At 36.2% G+C, this 24973-nt stretch overlaps 1 protein-coding gene across 1 annotated transcript in view; it reads right to left on the reverse strand.

Annotated features, from left to right (window-relative positions):
* Positions 1 to 6373: 6373 nt before the first annotated feature.
* Positions 6374 to 24973, reverse strand: part of MRPS9 (mitochondrial ribosomal protein S9) — a gene marked incomplete at its 5' end in the record, with an annotated part of 34636 nt that continues 16036 nt past the window's right edge. Inside the window, 7 exons of the mRNA XM_039714421.1 lie at positions 6374 to 6582; positions 7977 to 8146; positions 8969 to 9077; positions 10364 to 10532; positions 13484 to 13559; positions 16316 to 16398; positions 22694 to 22773. Coding sequence (XP_039570355.1) covers positions 6491 to 6582; positions 7977 to 8146; positions 8969 to 9077; positions 10364 to 10532; positions 13484 to 13559; positions 16316 to 16398; positions 22694 to 22773 — 779 coding nt within the window. The remainder of the gene's footprint in view (positions 6583 to 7976; positions 8147 to 8968; positions 9078 to 10363; positions 10533 to 13483; positions 13560 to 16315; positions 16399 to 22693; positions 22774 to 24973) is intronic.

Below are 24973 nucleotides of genomic sequence, written 5' to 3' on the forward strand. Positions count from 1 at the left end.
TGGAAGTTCAGGTGCCCCTGACTCTCTGCAGCTGCTCTCTGCTGTTCTGTCTCCTGCCCAGTTTTTCTTCCATATTTTGGAGTATCTTCATGGGGCAGCTGTTCTGCACGTTCCTGGTCTGAGGCAGGAGTCTTCCAGAGGGTGAAGTGCATGCTTTGCATTCAGCCCATCAACACCAGCTCGATCAGCACAGCAGGTGCAACCAGCTATCCCTGATGAATTAAGGCAGAGATCACACAGAAATCTGGCTGTTAGAGAAACAAAGAAGCAAATGTCTTTCTAGTGAAATTTTCTAGATATTGTTTTCCTTTCTCATTTTACCTTAGTCAAATAAAATCATTACGGGATCTTCACAACTTGAGTACAAATGAGCTTTCAGCTTTGGAAGTATGACCTACAGAAGAAAATAATCTGCCCGTTTGCTTAACCTCTGAAATTATACAGAGTTCAGAGGTAATACAGGGGGAGAAATTAGAATAGGTCTCAAAGTGACTTTCTCACAGGGAAGGAAACTTTCAGGGAAGCTGAATGTTAAACCTGTGTCAGCTCTCCTGGCAGAAGCAATAGCTACCAAAGATATCTCAGATGAAAAATGCAGGAGATACTCCTGTAGCCTTGGCTCAAAAACATCCAAGAGACGCCAGCATGCATGTCAAGGTCTCACTGAAGAACATGCTTTTTAATTCCTAAGAATTTACCTTCAGCTGAGTGAGGAGAAAAGCAAATTCCTCACTACCTTGCAGGTGATGTAATCTGTGGGCAATAACAGCTCCTAGATCTCTATTACATGAGCAGGGACAGTCCTTGCTTCAGCATTGCTGGGGTCCCTCCCTGCCAGAACACTCCAGCCTCAGGGAGATCTTCCTGAGCCTCACTTCCCTCTCACAGCAAACCCACACAGCAAACACACCACCAGCGTGCCTGAACTGCAACACACCCTGCAGCAGCTGCCTGGGGCTTTCCCCAGCTGTCCCCAAAGTTTATGACTGGGATGGGAGTGTCCAGCTTGGGTCGAGCATGACAGGTGACACGTAGCAGGAAGGTGTAAGATCCTGACAGCCCAGCTGCCCTTGAGTTTTATTTGTGAGCTGAGCAAGGAGGATATTGTGCAACCATGTGCTTGCATTGTTCTTTTGCAATGAAGTTCAAGAAGCAGATGTTTTGTCTCACGCAGCCATGTCAGTATTCATGTCACAGCCTCCTCGGGCATTGCTGCTCCTGCCTAAGAGCACTCTGTGAGGATTTTGCTGGCTCACCTCACACTTGCAGCAATGGGCATGCCGTGCTCAGACCAAGTGTGAAGAGTTTTGTGAGACATAAGGTCCTTTACAAAGCAGCGACCTCTTCTTTCTCTGTCCTGCAGTCTGTAACAATATTCTCACCATTTTATTGCTGACAATGGATAATCTATACTCATTCTTGCTTTGTAAAATATTTTCTTTTAAAACCTCAGTTGATGTTATATGAATTCAAGTTTAAACCAACAAAAATATATTGTTGGTATCTCCACCAGTAAAAAAGTATTACAGCTGCCACTGCCCATATGCAATCTAGCACTCAAGGAATTAGGTACATATGGCCAAAGTTTTAGTGATTCCACCAATCCAAATCCTGCAGGGCTATTCTGGGACTTGAAATAAGTACTGTACCAAGACATGTTGCAATTTTTTGTAATAATGTCTGCCCTGGTACTGTTAGTGTAATCATTTTTTTCTTAGCATTATGCCAGTTACAACAGTTACTAAGGTAAAGTATTACCAAGCCAGCAAGGAAGTGTCAGGACCAGTTCTGGAACCAAGGAGAATTTGCTTTTGTTGACCTCAGAGGAAAATCAGCACTTTCAGGAAGATTTAACCATCTCCTGCTAATTATCTCTCAGTCTGAAATTGCTTCTGTGATGTACTAGTCTGCTCAGGACATGTGACAAGCACATACTTCTCTGCTTGCATTGTTTATTATGTCAGTATCATCAGCATCTGAATGTGACATTTATTGAAATTATGAAGAAACAGTCAGGACACACCTTGAATGCCTCAAAGATTTAGTGTGTTGAAATACACTGTGCTGTGAGTGGAGCACTCAAGGTTTTCTTCCTTCCTTCAAACTGAGCAACTTCCCAGCAGAGCATCCATCACAGCTGATGGGGCTGGCAACTAGGAGAGAAATGGCAGGTGGACTGGAATTGCCCAGCAGACTTCAACATTTGGGTATTTAATACTGAGAACGATCAGTGAAGGTGATTTCTGACACAGTGGCTGAGGGCAGATACTAAGCACCATGAAATCAAAACCCATTACTGCCCATTTGTTTGCTTGTTTTGTTCTGCTCCCACAGTTTATGTGGGCAGATACATGGGCAGTGATTTATGTTTACTTGTTTGTCTGGACATTTAGTAAGATACCACAACCTATATCCACTGTGTGCTAGCACAGCATAAGAAAAAAACTTTCAATACTAGCCCATGAAATTTTATCCACAAAAAATATCAGAGAATACTCAGAAAATGAATTCCAATATTTACAAGAATTTTATGAAAATGTACAGATAAAACACAGTTTCAGTAACAAACTCCCTCCCTTTAGCAAAAATTGATTTCTGGCATTTTACTTAAATAATTATATTTATTATGATATGTATACGTTTGGTATGAGATTTCTAAGGTAGGTTTATGTTGGACATAAGGCAGAAACCTTTTGCAATGACGGTGGTGAGATACTGGAACAGGTTGCTCCAAAAAGCTGTGGCTACCCATCCCTGGAAGTGTTAAAGGTTGGGTAGGATGGGGCTTTGAGCCATTTGGTCAACTGGAAGGTGTCCATGCCAATGGCAGGGAGAGTGGAATAGATAATCTTTGAAGGTGCCTTCAACCAGAACCATTCTGTGATTTTTGATGACTGGCACAATGTAACAGTACCATTTCCAAACATCAAAGAGCAGCTGGCATTTCTCAGCATAATATACTATTAATTTGAAGGTATTACACACTGAAATTAATTGCTGAAAACTAGTATTAACTGACATTTATTATTTCTCACTAAAACATTTTCTTTTGTCATGAGAAAAAAAAAAAAGAAGTCCTGGAAAGACAATACTCTTTTGCCACCCAATACATTTATTCCCTTATTAACCTGTGGTTACGGAAGCGGTGTTTATGAGGACGATTCCTCCTTTCCTTCCCAAGTATCCTCGTCCCACACTCCCGGCTCCGCATTCTGTTGCGAACTGCGCCACCTGGTGGCAGCGCGGCAGCACTGCCGCAGCCGCTGCGGGGACAGCGCAGCTCCGCCCGCACCCCGGGAACGGGGCCGGCACCACACCGCGCTGGCACCCACATCTTCATCTGCCTCACAGAAAAATTTGGTATCTCACAGCAAAACCATCGGGTTGGTGGAGAGGAACTAAAAAACAAAAACAGCCGGGATGAATCCCATCATACACTGCCCAAAAAGCATGGAGGGCTTATTTCTTTTTGACCACACTCAGAAAATATTTTGATGTTCAGTGTGTAAGCACCTGTCACAGGACAGTAAATTATGAAATCCTGCTGGCAAGATAGGTTGGTCCACATTGCAAGTGTTCAAAACTGAGACCTAAGAAGCCTGGCTTGAACACAGAAGCCAGGTGTCCAGGGCTGCTCCTCTCAATAACTTTGGAAATGCAATGGAGTAAGAGGAGCAGGAAGTTAAAACAGATTATTCAAATTGATGAATTGATTCTACTGCTGTGCTGCTGCCATAACCAACAATTAACAACCCTGATAAATTTGGTTCTCCCACGATACTTGTACTGATGTCTGCAAAATGAGTGAAAAAAATGCTAGTTTCACCTTTTCATCAGCTTTAACACTACAGATAATAGCAATCTTTCTTAATACAAAAATTAACTTCCTAACTCCTAAATGTTGACATGTATTGCAGATGATTGAGAGGAACATCATACAAATGAAAAATGAAAAAAAAACCAAACAAACTGTACAACTCTGGGTTGGTTTTTTTCCTCTTTTAAAATGTTTTTTGGCTCACTTTCAGACTTGGTTGAAAGCCTGAGCTGGTAGCTATTCAGCAAGTGACCTGGCTGCATGGCACTAACTAGTATTCCTAGTGACTTTCCTAAAAAGTTGTGGTAAATTCTGAAACTTTATCTCTTTTTCTTTGCTCAGTTAAAACAGCAAAGGCCATGGCCATACTTTTTTGAGAGTTAAAACACTAATAATTCCTTTAAACCATGATAAAAAGCTTTGCATGTTTTAAGTGCTGACAGGCTGTTGCACTTGTAGCTTCTTGCTTAGTAATGAGGCAGGTAATGTGGCCAAACTGATCAAGTCTCATTTGAGAAGATGATACAAATTCTACTATTTAATCTTCTCCAGAATCTTCTTCAGCTAGCACCTTCAAGACCACATGATTATGTTCATTTCATCAAGTGTGCACAGCAAAAGGGTCCTTGGGTACCTGTCCCAGCATGGATGAATGTTTTTATTACAAATCACAACTTCTGCTGATACATGATATAGAGTTATTTTGCTACACACAAGCAATTCAGATTTAAATTTAAGGAAATGCTACTTAAGCCTTTCTGTATTTGCCTTAGTGTAGAATCTCTCATGTAAAACGTCCATTTCTTTTCCAAAGGGACAAGTGAATTGCCTCAGCTGTTGAATTCAATTTAACCAGTCACAGATTCTTCTGCATTGGAAGAGATCTCTAAATTCAGAGTCTGACCAGTGGTGCCAAGTCCACCACTAAAACACGTCCCCAAGTGCCACATCCCCCATCCCCATGTCTTATAAATACCTTCAGAGATGGAGACTCCACCACTTCCCTGGACAGCCTGATCCAGTGCTAGACAATCTTATAGGTGATGGAAGTTGTCTTAAGATCCAATCTAAACCTCCCCTGGCACAACTTCAGGCAGCCTCATCTCATTCTATCACTTGTTACTTTGGAAAAGAGGCCAACTTAATACAACATCCTTTCAGGTAATTTTAGCCTGAGGTATTCTGATTAAGATGTACTACCTTAGCAATGAGGAATCTTGTCCAAGTTCACAGAGTATTCTCATAGAGAAAAACTTAAAAAGAAGCACAGGCTTTGGGAAGAGGAATCACAAACATGTCAGTCAAGAATGCAAACCCAGTTTCTGACCTCCTCTGTTTTGCTCAGCTGATGAGGTCTATTTATTTGTTGGCCCACTGAACGCTGCTTGGGAAAATAATGACCTGTAGACATCACTTATAGTTGCTTATCACCTGCAGTGACCTGCTGGCACCTTTTGTGTGACCTCTGAGGTGTGGCTTTTGGTAACAAGAAAGAAGCAGAGCAGGTACTCTAGTGCTTAAAAAAATCTGGCTGGAAGAAAGAATTCCAAGTATTGATGTGTTCTAAATTAAAAGAAAGCTGCAAAGTGCCCTGTTGCTAAAACTACGGAGTTGTATATTTCTGCTTTTCCTGGTGAGATAACCTTTATCTTCTTTTTTGCTGTGGCCCACTTCCTAGAGGACAGATGAAGGATATGCTCTTCCTTGGAAGTATTTGACCTCTGTCCCAGGAAGGAAACTGGCAATAAACCAAAACCTTAAGCTTTTGGGTGAGCGCTGTAACCGCTAATCTATTTTGGAAGGCTACAATTATAGACAGGAGGTGGGCAGCACTGTCATCACCTTCTGCTTCTGATTTTAAAACAGAAAAGTTATGACTGTATTTGGCAAAGAGTCCAATGCTATCTTTGTGCATTAGCCATATTCGGAACACGCCTCCTTGAACAGGCCTCTTGAGATTTAAGGGGTGGAGAAGAGTGTTCTAAAAGACAACTTCAGCTTAACCCCTCCAGCTCTTTCTGCATTTGGGGGAAGAACAGAAAAACTGACTCCTCCAGAGGATGATTCAGAGAAATTAAATTTAGGTACTTGCTCTGAATCACTCCCTACTTAACCTGGGGAAGCATCCTGGAGACAAGTGATTCCACAGGCAAAGGTTATCCTCTGTGACAGTTCCTCCCTCAAGATCCCCTCAATTGTCAGTACTATTCTCACTGGCTTCTCAACTCCACCACTGTTTAAGCAGGAAGTTGTTGCTTATGCTCAGATACCTGCAAGGCACAAAGGGAGGTACACTGAAGATCTCCAAATACCTGGTTATGAGCTGCCTAGTTTCAGAATTTAAACTCCCAAATCATTAAACAAATAGACTGATTTTTAGAAGTTATAATCCACCAACAGTTTTCTAAATTGTTATTGACTTCATTGAAATTAAGATGCAAAGTTGGCACTTGCGACTATTTTAGATTTAGCATTCCATCAAATTGCACCATGATTTTCCACAATTTTAAATAAATTTAGAGTTGTTTGTTGCTTTTTAAACAGAAGACATCATAATTATAAAGGGGAAAAAAAGTCTTTATTACTAAATATATTCATACAACACTTTTAAAACATAAATCAGTATGTTTTGAAATTGTGGTAGCACTTTGTCACTCTTTAAATACTCAAGTCTTATCGCTTTTTCCAGGTGAATTTCCGTCTGGGTCCCTCTTGACCAGGCTTTTTTCGTTCCTTCACACGTGGGTCAACTGTTAGTAATCCAGCTACAAGACACAGAAAAGCACCCATTTATTTACTGCCACTAGTTAATATTACAGGTATGCTACGTGTGAGCAAATAACTCTGACTTTCACTGATTTGTGTGATTTGTATGATCTAGAGGGCTAAAGGTTCAGAACCACAAAACACTGAGTGCCATCACATCCTCTAACATTTAAACTTCTCTTTATTAACTGAACTTCATTCATATTTTCTTTCACACACCATTAAAACAACCACCCATTGTTTTTTATCTACCCATATTGCTTAGGCCCTGAAAGAAGTGGTCTCCAACCTTTTTTGATCATGCAGTCCTAACAGTATTTTTGAGCATGTACTCCCAAATATATGTATTTATTCACTTATGAATTATACACAGCACATTCTTATTGAATCCCAATGGATCAGTTGCATATTCCCCATTCTGAAGACCACTGTTATGTGGTATATTTATATGTAAGTAAAAATACATTTATATATATCAATATACTTAAAAGTATATTTGGCAATGTCCCAAATATGTTCACAATTACCTGATCTCAGTAAAGATGCCATACTCATTACAATGTCTATTTACAAGGGTTTTCCCTGCAAGTTATACTTGCCAGTGTTGAAAAGGTACAGTCAAAGAAACTTGCTGCAAAGCATGAACACAGCTTTTGTTTCATGCCTGGCACTAGAGTGAAAAAAATCACAGCTATTCTGCAACTAATACAGGCAGGTATTCTTGCTACTAGTCCAGAAAGAGCATAGTTAAAAGCTCACTGTTCAGCTCACTGTGTTTGCTGAAAGAGCATAGACAACTCATCACCGAGAAGCATCAAATCCTGCAGTTACCTAAATAAATCCTATCTTATCCTAGGTAACTTGTAAACACTAAATACTGCAAGAAAGGAAACCCTTGGTTTGGCTAGTTGCATGCAGTATGTTGCTCTCTCTTCAAAGCAAACATTGCTCATTACTCTCTCTTCAAAGCCAACCCTCCAGCGTTTATGCTGGAGAAGAAAACTTTTTAAAACATGAACAAGACGTGACCAGCAAAATAAAACAAACCACAATCTTGGTATCTTACAGCTCACTAATGTCTGATCCAGATTTATTTAGTAGTGAATGCACACTCATGTTTTGTGATTCTATATTAAGGCAATATAAGCTGGTTAATAGACCTAAAAGAGGTCATGAACAGATGGAAAAACGCTTGAGAAGTCATCCAATATGTACACAAAGGATGCTAGGAAACAAGTGAAAACAGTCTATAAATCAATGCAGATCCCTTTCATATAATATACAAGGTTTCACTGGGATTATTTACTCAGATCTGATCCTTAATGATCCTTGTATTAATTCTGTTAATTACCAGAAACACATTAAGAAACATTGAAATCATTTCAATTCCTACCTTGCCTCATGAATTCCACCTCCTTTTCTGTCACAAAACTCCTTAAGGCTTTTGCAGAGGCTAAACGTATTGCTCCAGCCTGTGCAGATCTTCCTCCACCAGAGACTGTGCAAACCATATCATGTTTTCCAATTCTGCCAAGAAACTGGAAAGGGAACAATAACTGTTCCCTAAGGGGGAAAAAAATGAATAAAAAATAAAAAAATCATGTGCATAAAGTTCTATGCTATGCACATTTCTTATCATTGTATATTAAAAAAACATAGTTAACTTTGGGCAGAGATCCAGAAAAACATTCATATCTCATCCAAATCAATAGGAAATTAGCAGCTAGGAGCATATTCCAACTGCCAGTGGTACATACTTTAAGTTCAGTTTACAACTACTTCTCTAAGGAAGCCAAGATCCGTCAGCTCTGGATATTGAAACTGAGCAACCTCTCCCTTTATTCTTGAGCTTAAAAATCATAATACCAAATAAAAATAAAAATCACATTAGGAATAGAAACTTTATGTCAGCCTAATGAGAAGTCTTCTCTATATCAGACTGTGCACATCCTCCAAAATTTGAAGCTTTATATGAAAAGCCTCACCTTGTTTGCTTCCACTATGTTACTGTATACCAGCGTAATTACACATTCATGCAATTTGCAAATGTCTTGTGAAACACTTACAAATGATAATGCTCATTATTAATTTTTAAAATGAATTTCAAGCCCTTTCTAAGGGGACTAAAATTTGAACTATTAAACAGTCCATGCTGTCGGTTTTTTTGCATCCCTTCAGAAAATGTGAGGCAAGGAGCACAGAGCAAGGCTTGCCTGTCAGTAAACTCCTGAAAATTAGGAGGAAATTCAAGACACATTTGTATGAAACAGATAGTTGTACAGAGACAAGAACACAGAATCAACATAGCATTATGGTAGTATGGCATTACTTTTGCTGGAATAATTTAATTACGGTAAAATACAGTATTTCATAGTGCTCTCTCACCTGTCCTGCAGCACTGGGAAGTAATGTAAAATATCTATTCCATTCACTGTAATTTTTCCAGTCCCATTGTCATAAACTACTGCAGTAGCTCTGGCAGTTTTTCTTTTACCTTAAAGGAATTAAACCAAATCTTTTATGAGGCTTCAACATTCTCCAGAACTTCAAAAGCCCAAGTAGTTAAACAAATCTCATCACATTCATACAGTGCCAGCTGTTTGGTTTTACAGGCTGAGGTAAGAACAAAAAATGCAAACAAAGAACAACTATCTTTTAATATATTTTAATTCACTGTCTGCTAAGTGGGGGAGAAGTCTGTGTTGGGAAACCAATCTACATCAGCACAAAGGAAGGAAGCAATCATTCTGATAAAGGAATTATGAAACAAATAAGACATTCTTCTTCATTTTGGGGGTGATGGGGCACAAACAAGACTGGTTTTGAACTTATTAAACCTGGTGGCTTTTCTTAAATCACACAGGTTGCATGGCCATCAAATTTCATTAACTACTGTTCTGAAGACACTACTGAAAACCAGTGCAAATTAAATCACAGTCTGCTGCTCTCACATCTTTGTTGTCATGTAATCTTGAAGACAATCCAGGTAAAGCAGCTCTCTAGCCATCCTGCACCTCAAATTCTCTGTGACCTTTGTTCTTACTATCATCTGCTGCCTGCTGCATAATACCCACAATCTCTAAGATTCCTCTTAAATATACAGCATAAAGTGTGTGTGCACACATGCTTTGTCCAGAAAATCATCAGTATTTTCTACACATGTTGTTGTCACATTTTTTCTATGCAATCACTCATATCCTATATCCTATATTGCTTTCCAGCTGTGTGTCTCTCCAATGAAAACATAACAGCCCATGTTTAGAAGATACAGAGACCTTCATGGCTTTTGTCTGACATCCCCTGCATCTCAGTATGAACGATCAATATCCCATTATCCATCTCTGTCGCATATTTAGAAATTTCCTCTTCACATTTTCCTAGGTGTTTGTAAATATCCAAATGCCTTGCTATTTATTCTTTGCATCTTTGAAGTTCCCCTTTGCTGGACTGCCTACAAAAGGCATGATAAAGGTTACATACTAGTCTAAGCATGCCATTTTTATACTAAGCAACAACACTGTTACCTCCATGGAACTATTTATACTTGTTTGTGCAGTCCTCCACTATTTATGTTCAGCAGTCAGCTCTGCCCAAAAATCAAAGTCCTTTTGTATCCTACAACCTGTAGGATACAAATGGAGTCCTGTTTACAGAACTATCACTGCATAAAAATACATATACAAGACAGATTATAGGAGTCTGAACCAAAAATTTGTACTTTCTGACCAGTCCATGTCATGCAAAAGTCTGCATCGTTACAAATCAGCTTGAAATTATTACCTTCCCCAGTGCTGAAGGCCACTCCTCGCTCGTCATGCTGCAAGGGCTCAATAACCACTTTCTGCAACTGCACAGGAACTTCTTTGGAAAACTTCTGTATATACTTCTCCTCGATGTCAGCACATGGCAATGCTACCAATTTTTCTAAGAGTTGAATAAATCTTGAATACTGTAAGACAACAAGACTTCATTAAAGTATGCAAGTGTAATTGCATTTGCGAAAACTTTCTATTTTTATTTAATGGATCTTTCCTACTTCACTTTTATTGATGATTTCTGACAAGATGACACTTTTGCACCCACATGCTGATTTAAGAACAGCATGCAGTTGCATCATTTCCTGTGTGACTAAAGACATCTAGTCCTTTCTTCAGAAAACAGTTAAACTTTACTCCAAAGCATAGCCAACCCCTTTTCAATACAGGATTACTGTATTAGAATGAAGTTCATCTCACTTAAAAAAAAGGAAAAAAAACATTGGAGGGATGTCTTAATTATTTTATTATTGTCTTATTAAAATAGGAAAAGATTTTCACTTGCTTTTTAGTAAGTCAGCATATTGACTGATTTGGAAATAATTTTATTTCACTGAACTGAATCTCATAAATGATTATATTTCATAACATATACAAAAATGCCTATCTTTGGCTGTTCAAGCTGAGTTACTTTAATGTTTATGATTTCCTTTAAAACTGAACAATCAAGGTATTTAAAAATTCAAGAGATACTTGACTTAAAGGGCAACCTCTTGAAATAAATTATCCTTTGCTACTGTGTGGTTCTCCTTCCCCCTTATACCTCCCTCCAAAGTTCTTCAACATGTGATTAAAGAGTACACACCAGTGTGTTAACCCATTTGTACCAAAAGCTGGGATGCCCTGTTACCAAGTGTCACTGACAGGAGCTCCAGACAGCTGTCACCAGATATAAAGGTATCATACCATCAAGAATGGATTTTTCATATAGATATCATAACCTGATTTTTGAAGTGTTTTTTTTTTTACTTACAAGTAGTTATTGCAAGTATTTGTTTCTCTCTCTTTTACAGTCTTCTGTAGAGTCTTCTCTAGCATAAAATTACTACTTTTCTTGTAACTTAATAGTAGTCCCTGGAACTCTGACACCACTTGAAAACTACTTTTACCTAACAATGACACAGACTTGTGGTAAAGCCTTTGAAGAGCAGAAATATGGAAATAAAAACATATAGAAATTACAGAGACTATAGAAGTAGAAAGCTTCCAACTGTTTTCACTTGGAGAGTGCAAAGGAAAAAATTCAATAACTCTGATTTTGTTTAATAATGTAAACACCACTGAAATTTTTGTTGCAGTGGTAAAAGGTAAGAATTTGAGCAGGAAAGACTGGCGGCTCATACTGAGACATTTGAAATGTATTTAAACAAGGTATTTTACTATAGACTCAGGCTTTGTGGTCTTACATGGGAGGGGCCAATCTATAGAAGGGTTTAGTGTAGGCTTTTAGCTGGTTGGGTTTTTATTAAGTTTATTGCAATGTACTTTTACAGATGTAAAATGTACTAATGTACAGAATGTACTAAAACCAAGCAGTGAAGAACACCAAAATGTTCTGGTTTTGGTTGTACAAGTAGACCTGGCAGAGGAAAAGTAGCCATTCCAAATGCAGGAACTACTGAAAACACTGAGGTCTTAATGGCTTCTACTGCAAGTAAGGTAGAGAAAGTCTCCTGGGTATTATCAGGATGGAGAATTTACAACAACTACTTCTAACTTATGCTTATGGACCACAATCTGCTTGAGACCTTTTCACATCCCCCACAGACAAGGAAGCCATCACATGCCACTGTTCCAGATGACAACTGAGCAAAGGCATGTTTGCTGCTGTTATGCTATTTTTGCAAAGCTGTTGTTCACAGGACAGACAAGATTGAGGAACACTGCTTCTAGGTGAGAAAACACTTGGAATGTTCAGACAAATAGTTACATTCTCTGGTAGTGTCATATTCAAGCTTCCAAAAGCTGGCCACATAGACTGAACCTGCTGTTACAAAATCTAATGTTCTACAGGGAAAAGCTCTGAGTGAGAAAAAAAGCGTATGACTATTAGGATGAATAGTCTTATCCCCAGAGATATGTTTGCTGCTGTTATGCTATTTTTGCAAAGCTGTTGTTCACAGGACAGACAAGATTGAGGAACACTGCTTCTAGGTGAGAAAACACTTGGAATGTTCAGACAAATAGTCACATTCTCTGGTAGTGTCATATTCAAGCTTCCAAAAGCTGGCCACATAGACTGAATCTGCTGTTACAAAATCTAATGCTCTACAGGGGACTGCAGGGAAAAGCTCTGAGTGAGAAAGAAGTGTATGACTATTAGGATGAATCCCCAGAGACAGATGTAAAGGATGTCTCCAAACCTACAGTGATACAGTTTGCAGACACTGAGAAAGCTGCAAAACTCTCTTCTCTCCCACCATATTCATACCAAGGAGAATGTAACAGGAGATAACCTGTATCAAACTACAGATCTGCACAGATTTTTATCTTGTTTCTGTTATTTGATTGTGTAGTCAATCACTAAGAAAAAGGGCTCCTTATTTCTAGTAAGCCCTCTGTGATTTTTCTATCATTACCATGTAATCCTTAACATTAAATAACTTAACTCTGTGCAGGTTTACTATTGTTCCATTGCATTTTCCCACGTTGAATATTTACCCCTTCTTTACAATTAGTAACAGCAGTTCTAGCCCTGGCTATTTTTCATCTGTAAGTACAAAAAATGCCTATTTATTTCTAAAATAAATTCTTATAACCCATTCCTGACCACATAATCAGATTACAGGAATGAGTACTCTAGACCTCACAATGTTGCCAGGAGAAAAACTAAATTATGGTAATAACAATGGAAAGTTTTTAAGAGCATTGATATTTTTTTATCTAGCACAATACAGAACACGTCACTTCAAAACAACATGAATATGACAGTGCTATGAACACATACAGACTTCATGAGAAGACAGAAAACTCTTTTGAAGAGCACCTCCTTCTGAATAATACCTTTCCAATACCCAAAAGTGTACCCAGAGTCTGTATTTTTAAGACACAAGCCTCCTTAAGATTAGGAAGATTAATTACTTACATCATCATCTGACACTTTTTCTAACAACATTTCTTCCAATTCAATCTTAGTCAGCCATCTGCTGCCAGCCAGGTTTCTGTTTAAAATATCACATATATTCTTCATTTAATTAACCATGCAATTACAGTTACATCACAAAAGACCACACATTCAGTCATACTTCATTCAGAAATACATTTTCCATTACAAATGAATGCAGATCCCATTCCTAAAGTAAACATGAGAAGGCTTACATTGATTTTAAAAGACCTGCCTTTTGAAAGGTATGGTAACTTCATGTATTGAATTAACCACATGACCATTATGAGTATCAGCTATGCATTATTCATATTATTGAAGTCAGAGACTGAGTTAGAGTAACACTGTAATAAGAAGTGATCTTCCCCCCAGTGTATGACTTATTTTTAAAAGCCTGCTGCCAGGAAAAATTTGGTTTACTAGCAGCAAAGAGCAAAATCAAAGGCAGAATGTTAAAATCAAATTCTTTTGCCACTGGTCTTTACTTTCCTGATCAATACAAAGAACAGCACTAGCAGTAAGCATAGTCAAATACTAACATAGCAGTGACACCCTGTGTTCTATCTACTGTGTAATCTTGAGCTGCTCAGCACAGTGACTGCACTGATGATAGCAAAAGCAAAAATTTCTAAGAAAACAGCCTCATACAGAGATGCTAAAGCAAAGAAAAACCAATGCTTGAAGTAAATATTTGAAATATATATGATATGAAGTGACCAACTAAACAGCCATAAAAATATATAACAACATTATCAGGTAAATTTAAAGCAAAGATGTAACTGGCTTCTTAATTCCTCACGATTTTTAGAAACTGTTTTCAGCAGCATGGAGGAAGCTGTGATTCAGTGAAACACTCCTTCTCTGAAGGTGTTTTTAAGGAGTACTACTTCCCAAGCATGCATATTAATACTTTTCTAAGTCAGGGCATGAGAAAGGATTATTTAGAAACAAGTCAGATTTTAACAATGATTTTAAAAAGCTTCCAATCTTGACAGACTCGAGTATATATATACATTTACATACTGCTACTTGCTACTTCAACTGAAGCTGGCAAAAATTTCTTGCATGTGAAAACCTATAAACTTGAAGTAGCTCAGATAAGGTCCTAACCCTACAGTTAATATTACAGAATGGATTCACAATAGATTATTTTCTGGAAAAAAAAAAAACTCAACCAAACTCCTAACTCCATGCCTCTCAAACAAAAAAAAAAAAAACAAAACCCAGCCCTTCCCACCAACCCTCTACCTATACTTAGGAGATAAATTATCCTATCCAGACTAATCTCAGAGGAAGTACCATATTGAGGTGAGAAGTAAGTATCAAAAATTCTTTAAATTCTCTGAGCTTTACAAACCTAACAGGGAAAAACCTTTAATCTCTGACTAGCTTTAGGTCGTTTTTCACATCAGTAAATCCACTGGCTGAGCTCTGTAAGGAGTCAGGCTATTTTTCAGCAGCATGCAGCAAGAAACTAAATTCATTTGTTTTCTTGTCTGCTCAGAACCTAACACAAATCTATAATAAAACATTCTGTGGGTCACAGAATGCTATTTATATCATGAAGAAACATGAACTTCTGTTATTTAAGAAACTGTAATAATCTCAACAAATTAATTCTTTCTCTTCCTTAACATTAATAACAAATGGCTGAAATGAAGAAGTGACAAACCAACACGATGTGCTCCTGGAGCAATGCATAAATCTGGCTAGAAAATGCACAGCAAGAACAAAGATTAAAAACAACTTGGGACTGGGAAAAAAGTAACTATACAGAAAAGCCGTAAATGCCTAAACCAAAACTTTCTAGCTGCAGCCATTTCTTTTAAATACTTGCTTAACTTAATTTTCTAATATAAAATCCTTGCAGAAATCTCAAAAAAATCAAGACTACAGTCTAAGAGGTGCAAACAGTACCTAAAAGCATATCCTGACTGGATGCACCTAGAAACCAACAAATGTAGATTTCCCATAGCTTCTGGTTGGCATGGAGCTTTTCTGTCCAGTGGCTAACTAGATGAAGAGTTTGCTGTGCATACCAGAGAAGTTAAAACAGAAAAAAAACAGACACTAAATTAAATTACTAATAGTGGTGATAATTAAAGAAAACCAGCCAAATGAGCTTTTCTAAAATTTCTAGGTTTTGATAATTTTTGTTCAAAGCCATTAGAAGAAGAATAGTGAAATTAAGTATTTTGAGACTCTTTTAAATTAGACAAATTTAAATATTGGTAAGCTAAAATATTCAAGAACTGTAATCAAACACTATTAAAGAGCTCAGCCATAGGTCTTGAGATTTTAAAAGCAGGAACAATGTAGTTGGTACTTTAAAAGCCCATGTTTTTTTATAAGAAGTTTACCTCTTTTTTTAATGCTTTAATAAAAGACATAATTAGTTAGAAAAACTCATACAGAATATATGTTTTATATATATAAAAACATTCATATATATGAATACACGTATGTTTTATAATGAAACATAGAATTCTGGATATTTTCTGTTTATTTTCAAATCACACTTCAGAACTTTTATAAAGCAAAGAATATTGAAAGAGCAGAGAGTTTAAAGAGTAAGAGAAATAGATGGGGTTTCCCTGTTCTAACAATGAGAAGTGAGTGCTGCACACATATCTGGTAAAACTTTTCAACATGAAATTACCATACAAATATTACACAAGGAATAGAGCAAAAGCCTGAAAAAGTGTTTGTGGAATTGAAGGCAGGCAGCGTGGGGAACTACCAGAAGTGCCAAAACAGAATATGAAAGCACAATAAGAAAACCACTACCAATATTCATTCTAATTGGAAGCTTACCTTTTTTCCTTCTGAAGAGGAAGGTCTTGAGCTGTCAGTTGGTCTTGATATTTCTGAACATTCAGAAATTTTTCATATGTATCCTTAAATGTAAATGGAAGAAGTATTTAAACAGAGTTTTTTCATTTAATATTTACATTTTGCTACTTAAAACACATGTTTAAATGGCTTTACTCTTCAAACACTTAAAATACAGAGGTCAGAAAACAAGCAGAGCTCTGGAAAAAAAAAATCATATGCAGTTCAACATGATTTATTTTGAATTCTGCAACAGTGTTTTTTCCCTTCTTATATGTTTATAAAAAAAAAATCTCAACTGTACATGGAAAGACAACTATATTTGTATAATGAATGCAACTCCAAACCATACTGCACAATAATTTCATCAGTGCATTCACATTCTGGTTTGACTTCCTCAAAATACTGACAAGGTTTAAGATGTATTTAATTTCATTTAGTTAGGATTTTTGTACATGTAGAAGCATCAGATTTACTGGTGGTCTGTATCAGTCACAACTTTTTACCTTACCCTGGCATGTCTACATGGATGGGTAGTTGCACATTTATCATAGTAAGCATTTCTGTTCTTTCAACTATGCAGATGGACCTACTCTGAATTTTCACTATTTTAAAACAATTTTCTCAAAATTCTTAGCTATATTATTATTTTCAAACAATGGTGTGACAGTGATTTAGTACTCCGAGAAAAAAGAAAAAAAAAAAGGGAAAAATACTCAAAAAAGTCACAGTAAAAATACTACAGAAGAAACACATTTTAAATAAAGTATTTTTAGGGGTTTTTTTCAGTTCAGAAATTATGAAGACCACTTGTTCTAAAATATAAGTTATAATACTCTTAATTACAAAAGTGATCAAAATGATGCTAAGGTAAATAGGATTATTTGGAGAAATAATTTTAAATTATATTGAAACAACAGAACAGTTGTACTGCAACCAAGTACTTCTATGCCAAATAATTTATTTTCATTTAGGAGTGAAATAAAAAGCTTATAGTCACTTTCCTATGCTGCACTAATATGAGTATTAGCAAATACTACAGAGAAACAACAGTGTAAGAATCAGTGGGAACAAGAAACAATAGTTTGGGGATTTTTATTTCTATTACTTAGGAAAAAACACTAAAGAAAGAAACATGAGATATCTCTGTGCTATCAGATATTAACTAATGAAATATTAGTTCTTAACATAAAACTGGGATTTATAACAGGATGCAGTGAAATATCTGCAACAGTGAAAAATAACCAAAAAATAGAAGCCCCTTGCTTAGTTATAAACACCTACTGTTCATTTTTTCACTAATATAAAATACACCTGCACATACACTAAAAATATTTGTACTAAAAATGTATGAACAAAGAACAGATTGTTATCTGAGCTGCACTCGAAGCATTTAAATAGGGACAACTCACTGAAGTCTCTGACGCAGGTCACTGATGACATTTTCAATGTCACAGTGGAACAAAATATTTTTTAAATAATTCCACAGCTAAAAATCTTGAAGTACGAAATCACTCACTTTTGAGACAGCACAAGAACTCATATATTATAGCAACAAGCCATATTATAGCAGTATGCCTTTCAGAAACCCTTTATCTTTCATGGGGTGATTGTAACAGATAGGAACTATGAAAAATTTTCAACTTAAAAAAAGTTTATTTATCCTCAAACACAGGCAACATTACATAGAAGAGCAGAAATCCTATTTTCAAGTATTTTGAAACCTTAGTATATAACCACAGTCCTCTAAGGAAACAAGATACAGTATTACTACTGTGGGCAAAATTTATGTCACATCACTCTAGTAATCTTAACAACTCCATTCACAGCTGACCATTAGGCTTCAAAAATTATTGCCTATACATTAAAAACAGACACAGTTTGGGTTAGAGAGCATGAGGTGTGCCTGCACCAAGCAACTTTTAGGTATCTGTAGTTAAGACATGGTAAAGAATGAGTATGGAAGCTTCTGTTTGGGACTACAGAGTGAGGGAAGAGAAGGGGAAGGAGGGCTGTGTCTGTCCCTCAGCAAAGTGGCAAGAGCTCAGCTGGAACAGTCAGAGATTGAATCTGATGAGCTCCATGAGTTTCTGCATTTGGAAGAAGTCAAGCCAGGCACAAAGATGATATTTTGGTGTCAGATGGTTAGAAGACGTACTGGGTTATTAGGTCTTATAAATGTGTATGGAGCTTTTTCACCTTACTGCTACTCTTGACTTACCTCTTGCCTTCAAAGGCAGAGGGTGTCCCCACTCTACCTGCAAAAGCAGTCTCCTGCCTGCCTCCTCACAACCACCCATCCTCCTCCAATACATTCTGGCATACATATTTATTTACTGGTATGGTCAGCAAAAATACATGAACAGGAGTTCAACACAGTTACAATACAGTTCTTTAGAAAAGGTCACAGGGAAGAAATCACAGCTGTGACCTTAAGACAGACTGACTACAGTCAGAATTGCTTCTAAACAGCAACTCAAGTATTTTCAGGTAACATGACACAAGTTAGAAGAAGACTTAAAGATTTTGTCATATTTGGAAACTATTGATAAACACAGCCAAATAAAATGAGATATGGGTTACCATCTACCACTTTTTAGCCTAAGAAATTAATTGTCACTTACAATAACAAAAAGGTTTAGAAGAGCAGCAAGAATAAAATTTTCCTCAAGACCCTCCCTAGGTAATCCCAAAGAACATCAACACTCCACAGCCTGTTTAAGTTTTAAGAACATGCACTTTTAAGAATTAAAATTATCTCTTTAAACTGTTCTGGTTAAATTACAGCAATCATGTCTATTCAGACAAAGAACCCTTTACACAGGAGATGAAGTCAAGCAACATTGAAAAGTAGCATTTTAAAGTAATTCCAAGTGTAAAAGAAATGTTAAATATAATTTCCTACATATTTCTGGCAATGAAAGTGGACTTGCAACTCTTATAAAATTTTGGTCTGAAATACTAAAAAAATTGATGCATGTATCTTATCTCTGTATAGAGATAAAGCCAACAGACTGAAAGAACCACTCACGTGTGAAGTAAAGTATGTGGATGAGCCTTTGCAAAATCAGGAATCACATGTAATGCCCAATAATTTATCTGACAAATCTTCACTCCCCAACGGCTAAAGAAAGCTTCTGAAGACACACTTGCTTTTTCAAAGCTGGCAGGTGAAGATTTTACTAATCACTTGAGGATTCAATAGTCCAATTCATGACTGTACACATCTGTGTGCCTTGTAAACTCAGCTATTACACAATCAAAATAGCTGATTTTACAAGATTGACTATATACTGAAATGCTTCCATTTCCAATCGAGAGATCAAATTTCAGATCTCTACAAGGACACTTAAAATAACAAAAAAATATTTTACTCTGCATTAAAAATAGGGAAGAAATCAGCAAATGAATACCTAAAAGAGATTTTTATGGGGAAAAAATTCTATCAACATTATATTTAAGATATGCTGCAGAGCCCACATTTTACCTCAGCTTGCACTTTACTTTGTTTCTTGTGTTTTGAGTTCAGCATACACTTTGAATGGTTTTAAGTTTTGGAATATTTTTGAGAGTTAAAATGCTCAATTGTTAGAGTATTTACCTCAATCCATCAGCCCTGATATTTCTAAAAAATGCACATGCATGATTACATGGAATTACTATTTTCCTGTGCGCAATGGTATGAAGATACCATTTTGTCTTGTTCTGCACATTACAAAATTGTATTATTCTAAAAAACTTTTAAGTGAAATGATGATCAAATGCACTATCAAACATTTGCAAAATGGTGTTTCATGCAATAAACAGTCTTTTGTATATCAGAAGAAAAATAACTTGTCCTTTTCCCTACAGCTAAACTTTATTCAACAAGCAGAACAAAAACAATAATGCATGTAACAAATATCTTGTATGATAGTTCAGTTCATATTGAAAGCCAAACATGTATATTGGCAATTATAATACATACTAAGTTAGTTTATTTTCAGTAAGTGGACAATATTTTTTATAAGCACTAACTAAACAGTAACGCTATGCCCAGTTATATAACTAATAGGTAATAAAATTCAAGTTCCACATGAGCCTATGTAATTAACAACATACAAGTTTAAGCTAAATAATATGTTTATCCTGTTTATTACATTTAATGTAGCAACTTAAAAGACATCTTCAAATCGGATTGATTACTCACACTAGGCTGTATTAACATACAACTCTTTTCTGAACAAATTAATTAGCTTTGAGACTTAGGAATACATTTTGTTAAATATACATTAGTTTAATAAGTGGTTAAGACAATGTTGGGAATTTCATGCAGATTTTGGCTTTCATTTGGCCAACTTGGAAAAAAACCCTGTTAAATCTCACTTAATGGATTTACATTTATAGAAGGCTATTTAATGAAAATATTCAGAAACAGTTGAAGAACACTCAGGTATCTTATACTAATGAAAAATGCATTTGTCAAGGCCATTTGTTTGAAGGTGGTTGCCACGCTCTTAGAAACAAAACGTGCACTATACTTTCAGAGATTTCCAAGCCAAGCTTGCACACTCTAACTGCTAGGAAGAGCTAAAAATAAACTTGTGCTCCTTGTAAAATTTGTAATTTCTTCATTATGATGGAATGCAACAAAACATCTTGCCCTTGGGTTGCTCTGTTTCAGCCAAAACAAATGCAAATGGCTTGTCAGATGACAGCTGTTTGATAAGGCTCCTCTACAAGACCTGCATGCTTTACTTTTTTCCGTGAAACTTGGGATGAAAGGCAGAAGGCAGGAAGAGAATTAATGTAGCATACAGTCTAAAGGCAATGCTACAACCGTGATTAAGTAGAAAAGTTAAAAGGCACAGATTTTCCACAGCCTTGCTGCGTGCAACCCATCCGTGTAACAAGTTGACAGGCCTAGCGCGTCAGCTCCATCATCCTCTCCGACAGCTAAAACGCAGCACTGCATCCCTTTTCAGGGAAAATTTGCGTCTGCACCATGAAGCGTTGTACATTATTTCTTAGCACTGCAGGGGGCTCAAGTCCATATGGAACCTTCACAAATATTACCACAGATCAAACCAGCGGCTTTTCGAGGCAGATTTGACATACCTATTTAAATGAACAGCAGGGGTCCTCGGGCTGCCTCGGGCTGTGCAGGAGAAAACCTCTGTGGAAAGCCTATGCTGCAGCTCCATTACTCAGCAAAGACACTCTCTACATTTATCATTCATTTCATTTCTGCCAGGGCAAGAAGCTCATTTGCCCAAGGTCAAAAACAAAAAAAAAAGAAGAAGAAAAAAAAAGTGGGGGTGTTTTTTATTCTCCCAAAGAAATAAATGTACCTGACAAGAGGGGATTTTGTCCTTTGGGTACACAGAACTCAAAAAAATATCAGATCATTCTAATAAAAACACTATTCTCAGTAAAGCTGTGCTCTGAATTTGTGACCATGAAGTTTGTTTTTCTGACAACTGACAAACCTCAGAACTAACTTCTTGAAACTATCTAATGAGGAAACAAAATCTGATGTGAATATCCAATTAAATATTTCTCCATTATTACATTATACATTATTAATGCTGTTGTCTTCTATAAGTACATGTGAGAAACACTAATGTTTTCCCATGGACACCTCTAAAGATGCAGATAATGCTTGTACTACTGATGGTCACAGATATGAAAGGTCTGTTCACAACCCATGTCAAGACTCAGGGAGGGTCTAATGGTATTCTATTAGATACAGTTTTTTTCATAAAGGTAAAAGATGCAGATCCTTTACTCCTGGAACCATATTAATCAGAAAAAGCCTTAAGTTTGCATGAATGAAACCATCTTAGAAAAATCAATTAAGCAGTTTAAATGCAAATTTTCTTCACACTAAATGTCAGCACAAATAACATTTCCTATAGCTTTGCCCTTCACAGAGGAAAAAAAAGAACTATTTTTTATTCTACAATGAACTTTGCTAGAATTTCTAGCAAATTTCTAGCTAATTTGCTAGAATTAGCCATTTTTGTTGTATGTGCATTCTCCACTACTGATTTTTTGCTACCAAGTAGACAGAGCCTACAGGAAAGTGTTCAGACTATTCAAAACCAGTCCTTCTTCAAAACCAGTCCATAGTCAAAACTGTAAAATGAACCAAAAATTAAAGGAAGAACTATTACGTAGTGTGTTCTCTTAAATGTGACATTAAAAAAGTGCATAATAATAAATACTGTGACACAAAAATATACATTGCATGTAGCTTCAGTGGTGATATTATGGCCTACTGTGAAAACATAACTAAACCCAGGAGCTCATGAGTGTCACCTCTAGAATAACATGCACTTGACTGGAGCTGACATTATTTATTCCAGATAACATACTTACATGCATTAATGAATAATACGACTGCTTGCCAGTATAAAAGAGGAAGTGAAATGGTCGGCCATCTTCTCCCCACTGGATTTCTAATGGAAGGCAAGATTAGACAAGAAAGCAGTATACAATCACTAAAGAAAAAAAAATCCCTTGTATCTAACAGCAGTTATAAACCTATTCCATAATACTGATTGTATTTTTAAATATCAGAGAACAAAGACATTTTACAGGTGTTCAATCTGTCTGGAAACCTTATAGTCTAGGCAATCTTTTTTAAAGCTAATCCCCTCTGCAATTATAAAATAATATTTAACATTATAATTGTAAATAATATTTTACATAAGGAAATCCTTCATGTACAACTCTAAAAGATTGTATAGGTGGTATTACAAATAGAAATATACATTTTAGTGTAAAAAGAAGTACATTGAAAGTGAAAGATTAGCAGCTCTGACAAAAACAGTGCTAAAACAAAGAAGGTTTTTATTAGCATAATACATCTAAGCTAAACTAAGTGTCTGTACACTTGTCTTTTGTGGGCAACAACCATATTCAGAACTTGGGTGACTTTGGAACTCATTTGTGTTATTACATTTGGGATATTTAAATACAAAGATCTATCCTACAGTTTATATACTTAGTTCAGCAAGAAAACAAATGTTTCATATTCATTCAGCATATCCAGCATCTTTTATTCATTACAAAATATTATTTAAAGTCAAATTTCAACTTTGGAGAAAAAAAAAAAGCAAACTTAGATAACATAACAAAGATCTCTTTCAAACAAAGAAAAATGACAAAAATAAAAACCTGAGACCTTTTTACAAATTGAACTGCAGAGAAAGCCACAGCCATTTTATCCACTGAAGTTAATTAAAGCTATCTGTAAAGGCAAAGATAAGACTCCAGAAAGCTATCTGATAAGCACAATTCAAACATCAAGACATATATACATTCAGAAGCCGAACGTAAAGATGCAAAACTTAGCAGAAAAGAAAGAATACAGGGGACTTTTACCCACATATACTACTAGTGTGATTTTCCATATATGAAGTTGTGAAACCATATTTTGTTGAAAAAACTGTTGTGAAAACTTTCCAAAGTATAAATTTAAAGTTTTTGTACTTCAAAGTTATTGAAGACACAATATATTGATGAGACAAAGCTGCCTTAAGAGATACTTACTGAATGTGTTATTTTTAGATATAAATACAAGACTAAACATTTATACTAATTTGTTCTTACAGTCCTCAGGATATTGCTAGCATTTCAAAGAATGCTTTAGTCCTAAAAGCATATAGAATAGTAGCTTAGTTCTTCTATAACATAGCCTTTGGATTTTAAAACTGTTACATTATTAACTCTCTCCTACCTTTTCACCTTCTACTTTTTTACTTCACAGTACAGGGAAGTTGAAAAATAAGGTATGATACCATTTAAAAGCTGAAAATCCACTATTTCAGATAGTTTTGACTGCTTTCCAAAGACACGAAGTCTCCCAAAAAACAAGTATCAATTATTCCAGCACCAGGAAAAAAGACGCAAAATTTTAAGATTTTAATGATAATCAGAAATGTTTATCAGGGACCTGATAGCTCAGTGAATGTAGAATTTCACACCCATGGTAGTTCACACCAAATACTAGTCAAAACCAGACAACAGGTTTTGACCTTATCTTTCAAATGTTCTATTTAAAATCAAATTGTTGATTTTAGTGAACTGACCAACATACTGGCACATCACTGACATCTGGGACTCAGTACGGTGTCTCAGGAGCAAGACAAAAGAAGTATGGACAGACATGTAGAGTTAGGACTTTAAGGTCAAACAACTGATTAGGAGTGGCTCCACTCTGCCTATTATTTGAAAAAATTCAAACCTGTAATTTTTAATCCTGTAGAGTAGCAAAGTTACAAAGAAAACTTTTGGTTTAAAATAGAAGTAATGAATATTTTATGGAGGTGATAGACGACAAAAAGCTACTGAATGTAACAAAAGGGTTTCCCATGACTTCAAGAGATTCTACACATCATTCTATTTATTGCTTATTTTTAAACAATGAAAAACATTTATCTTAGTAAATGCAATTTCTGAGAAGATCAGAGCTGATATAGACCGATAATAGATCAATAATTTTTATCCTAAAACCCAGAATATCAGAACAGACTTTTACTGCTCATGTCTTATCAGTCATTAGGAACGTATGGAAAAGAGCCAAAGAATCCATAAAAATAAGAAATTCCACATATGCGACAATCCTAATACTTAGAAATAATAAAATAAGTATCC

The sequence above is a fragment of the Passer montanus genome, unplaced genomic scaffold (genome assembly GCF_014805655.1).
Source record: "Passer montanus isolate IOZ18808 unplaced genomic scaffold, ASM1480565v1 scaffold3, whole genome shotgun sequence".
In the NCBI taxonomy this organism is placed as follows: domain Eukaryota; kingdom Metazoa; phylum Chordata; class Aves; order Passeriformes; family Passeridae; genus Passer; species Passer montanus.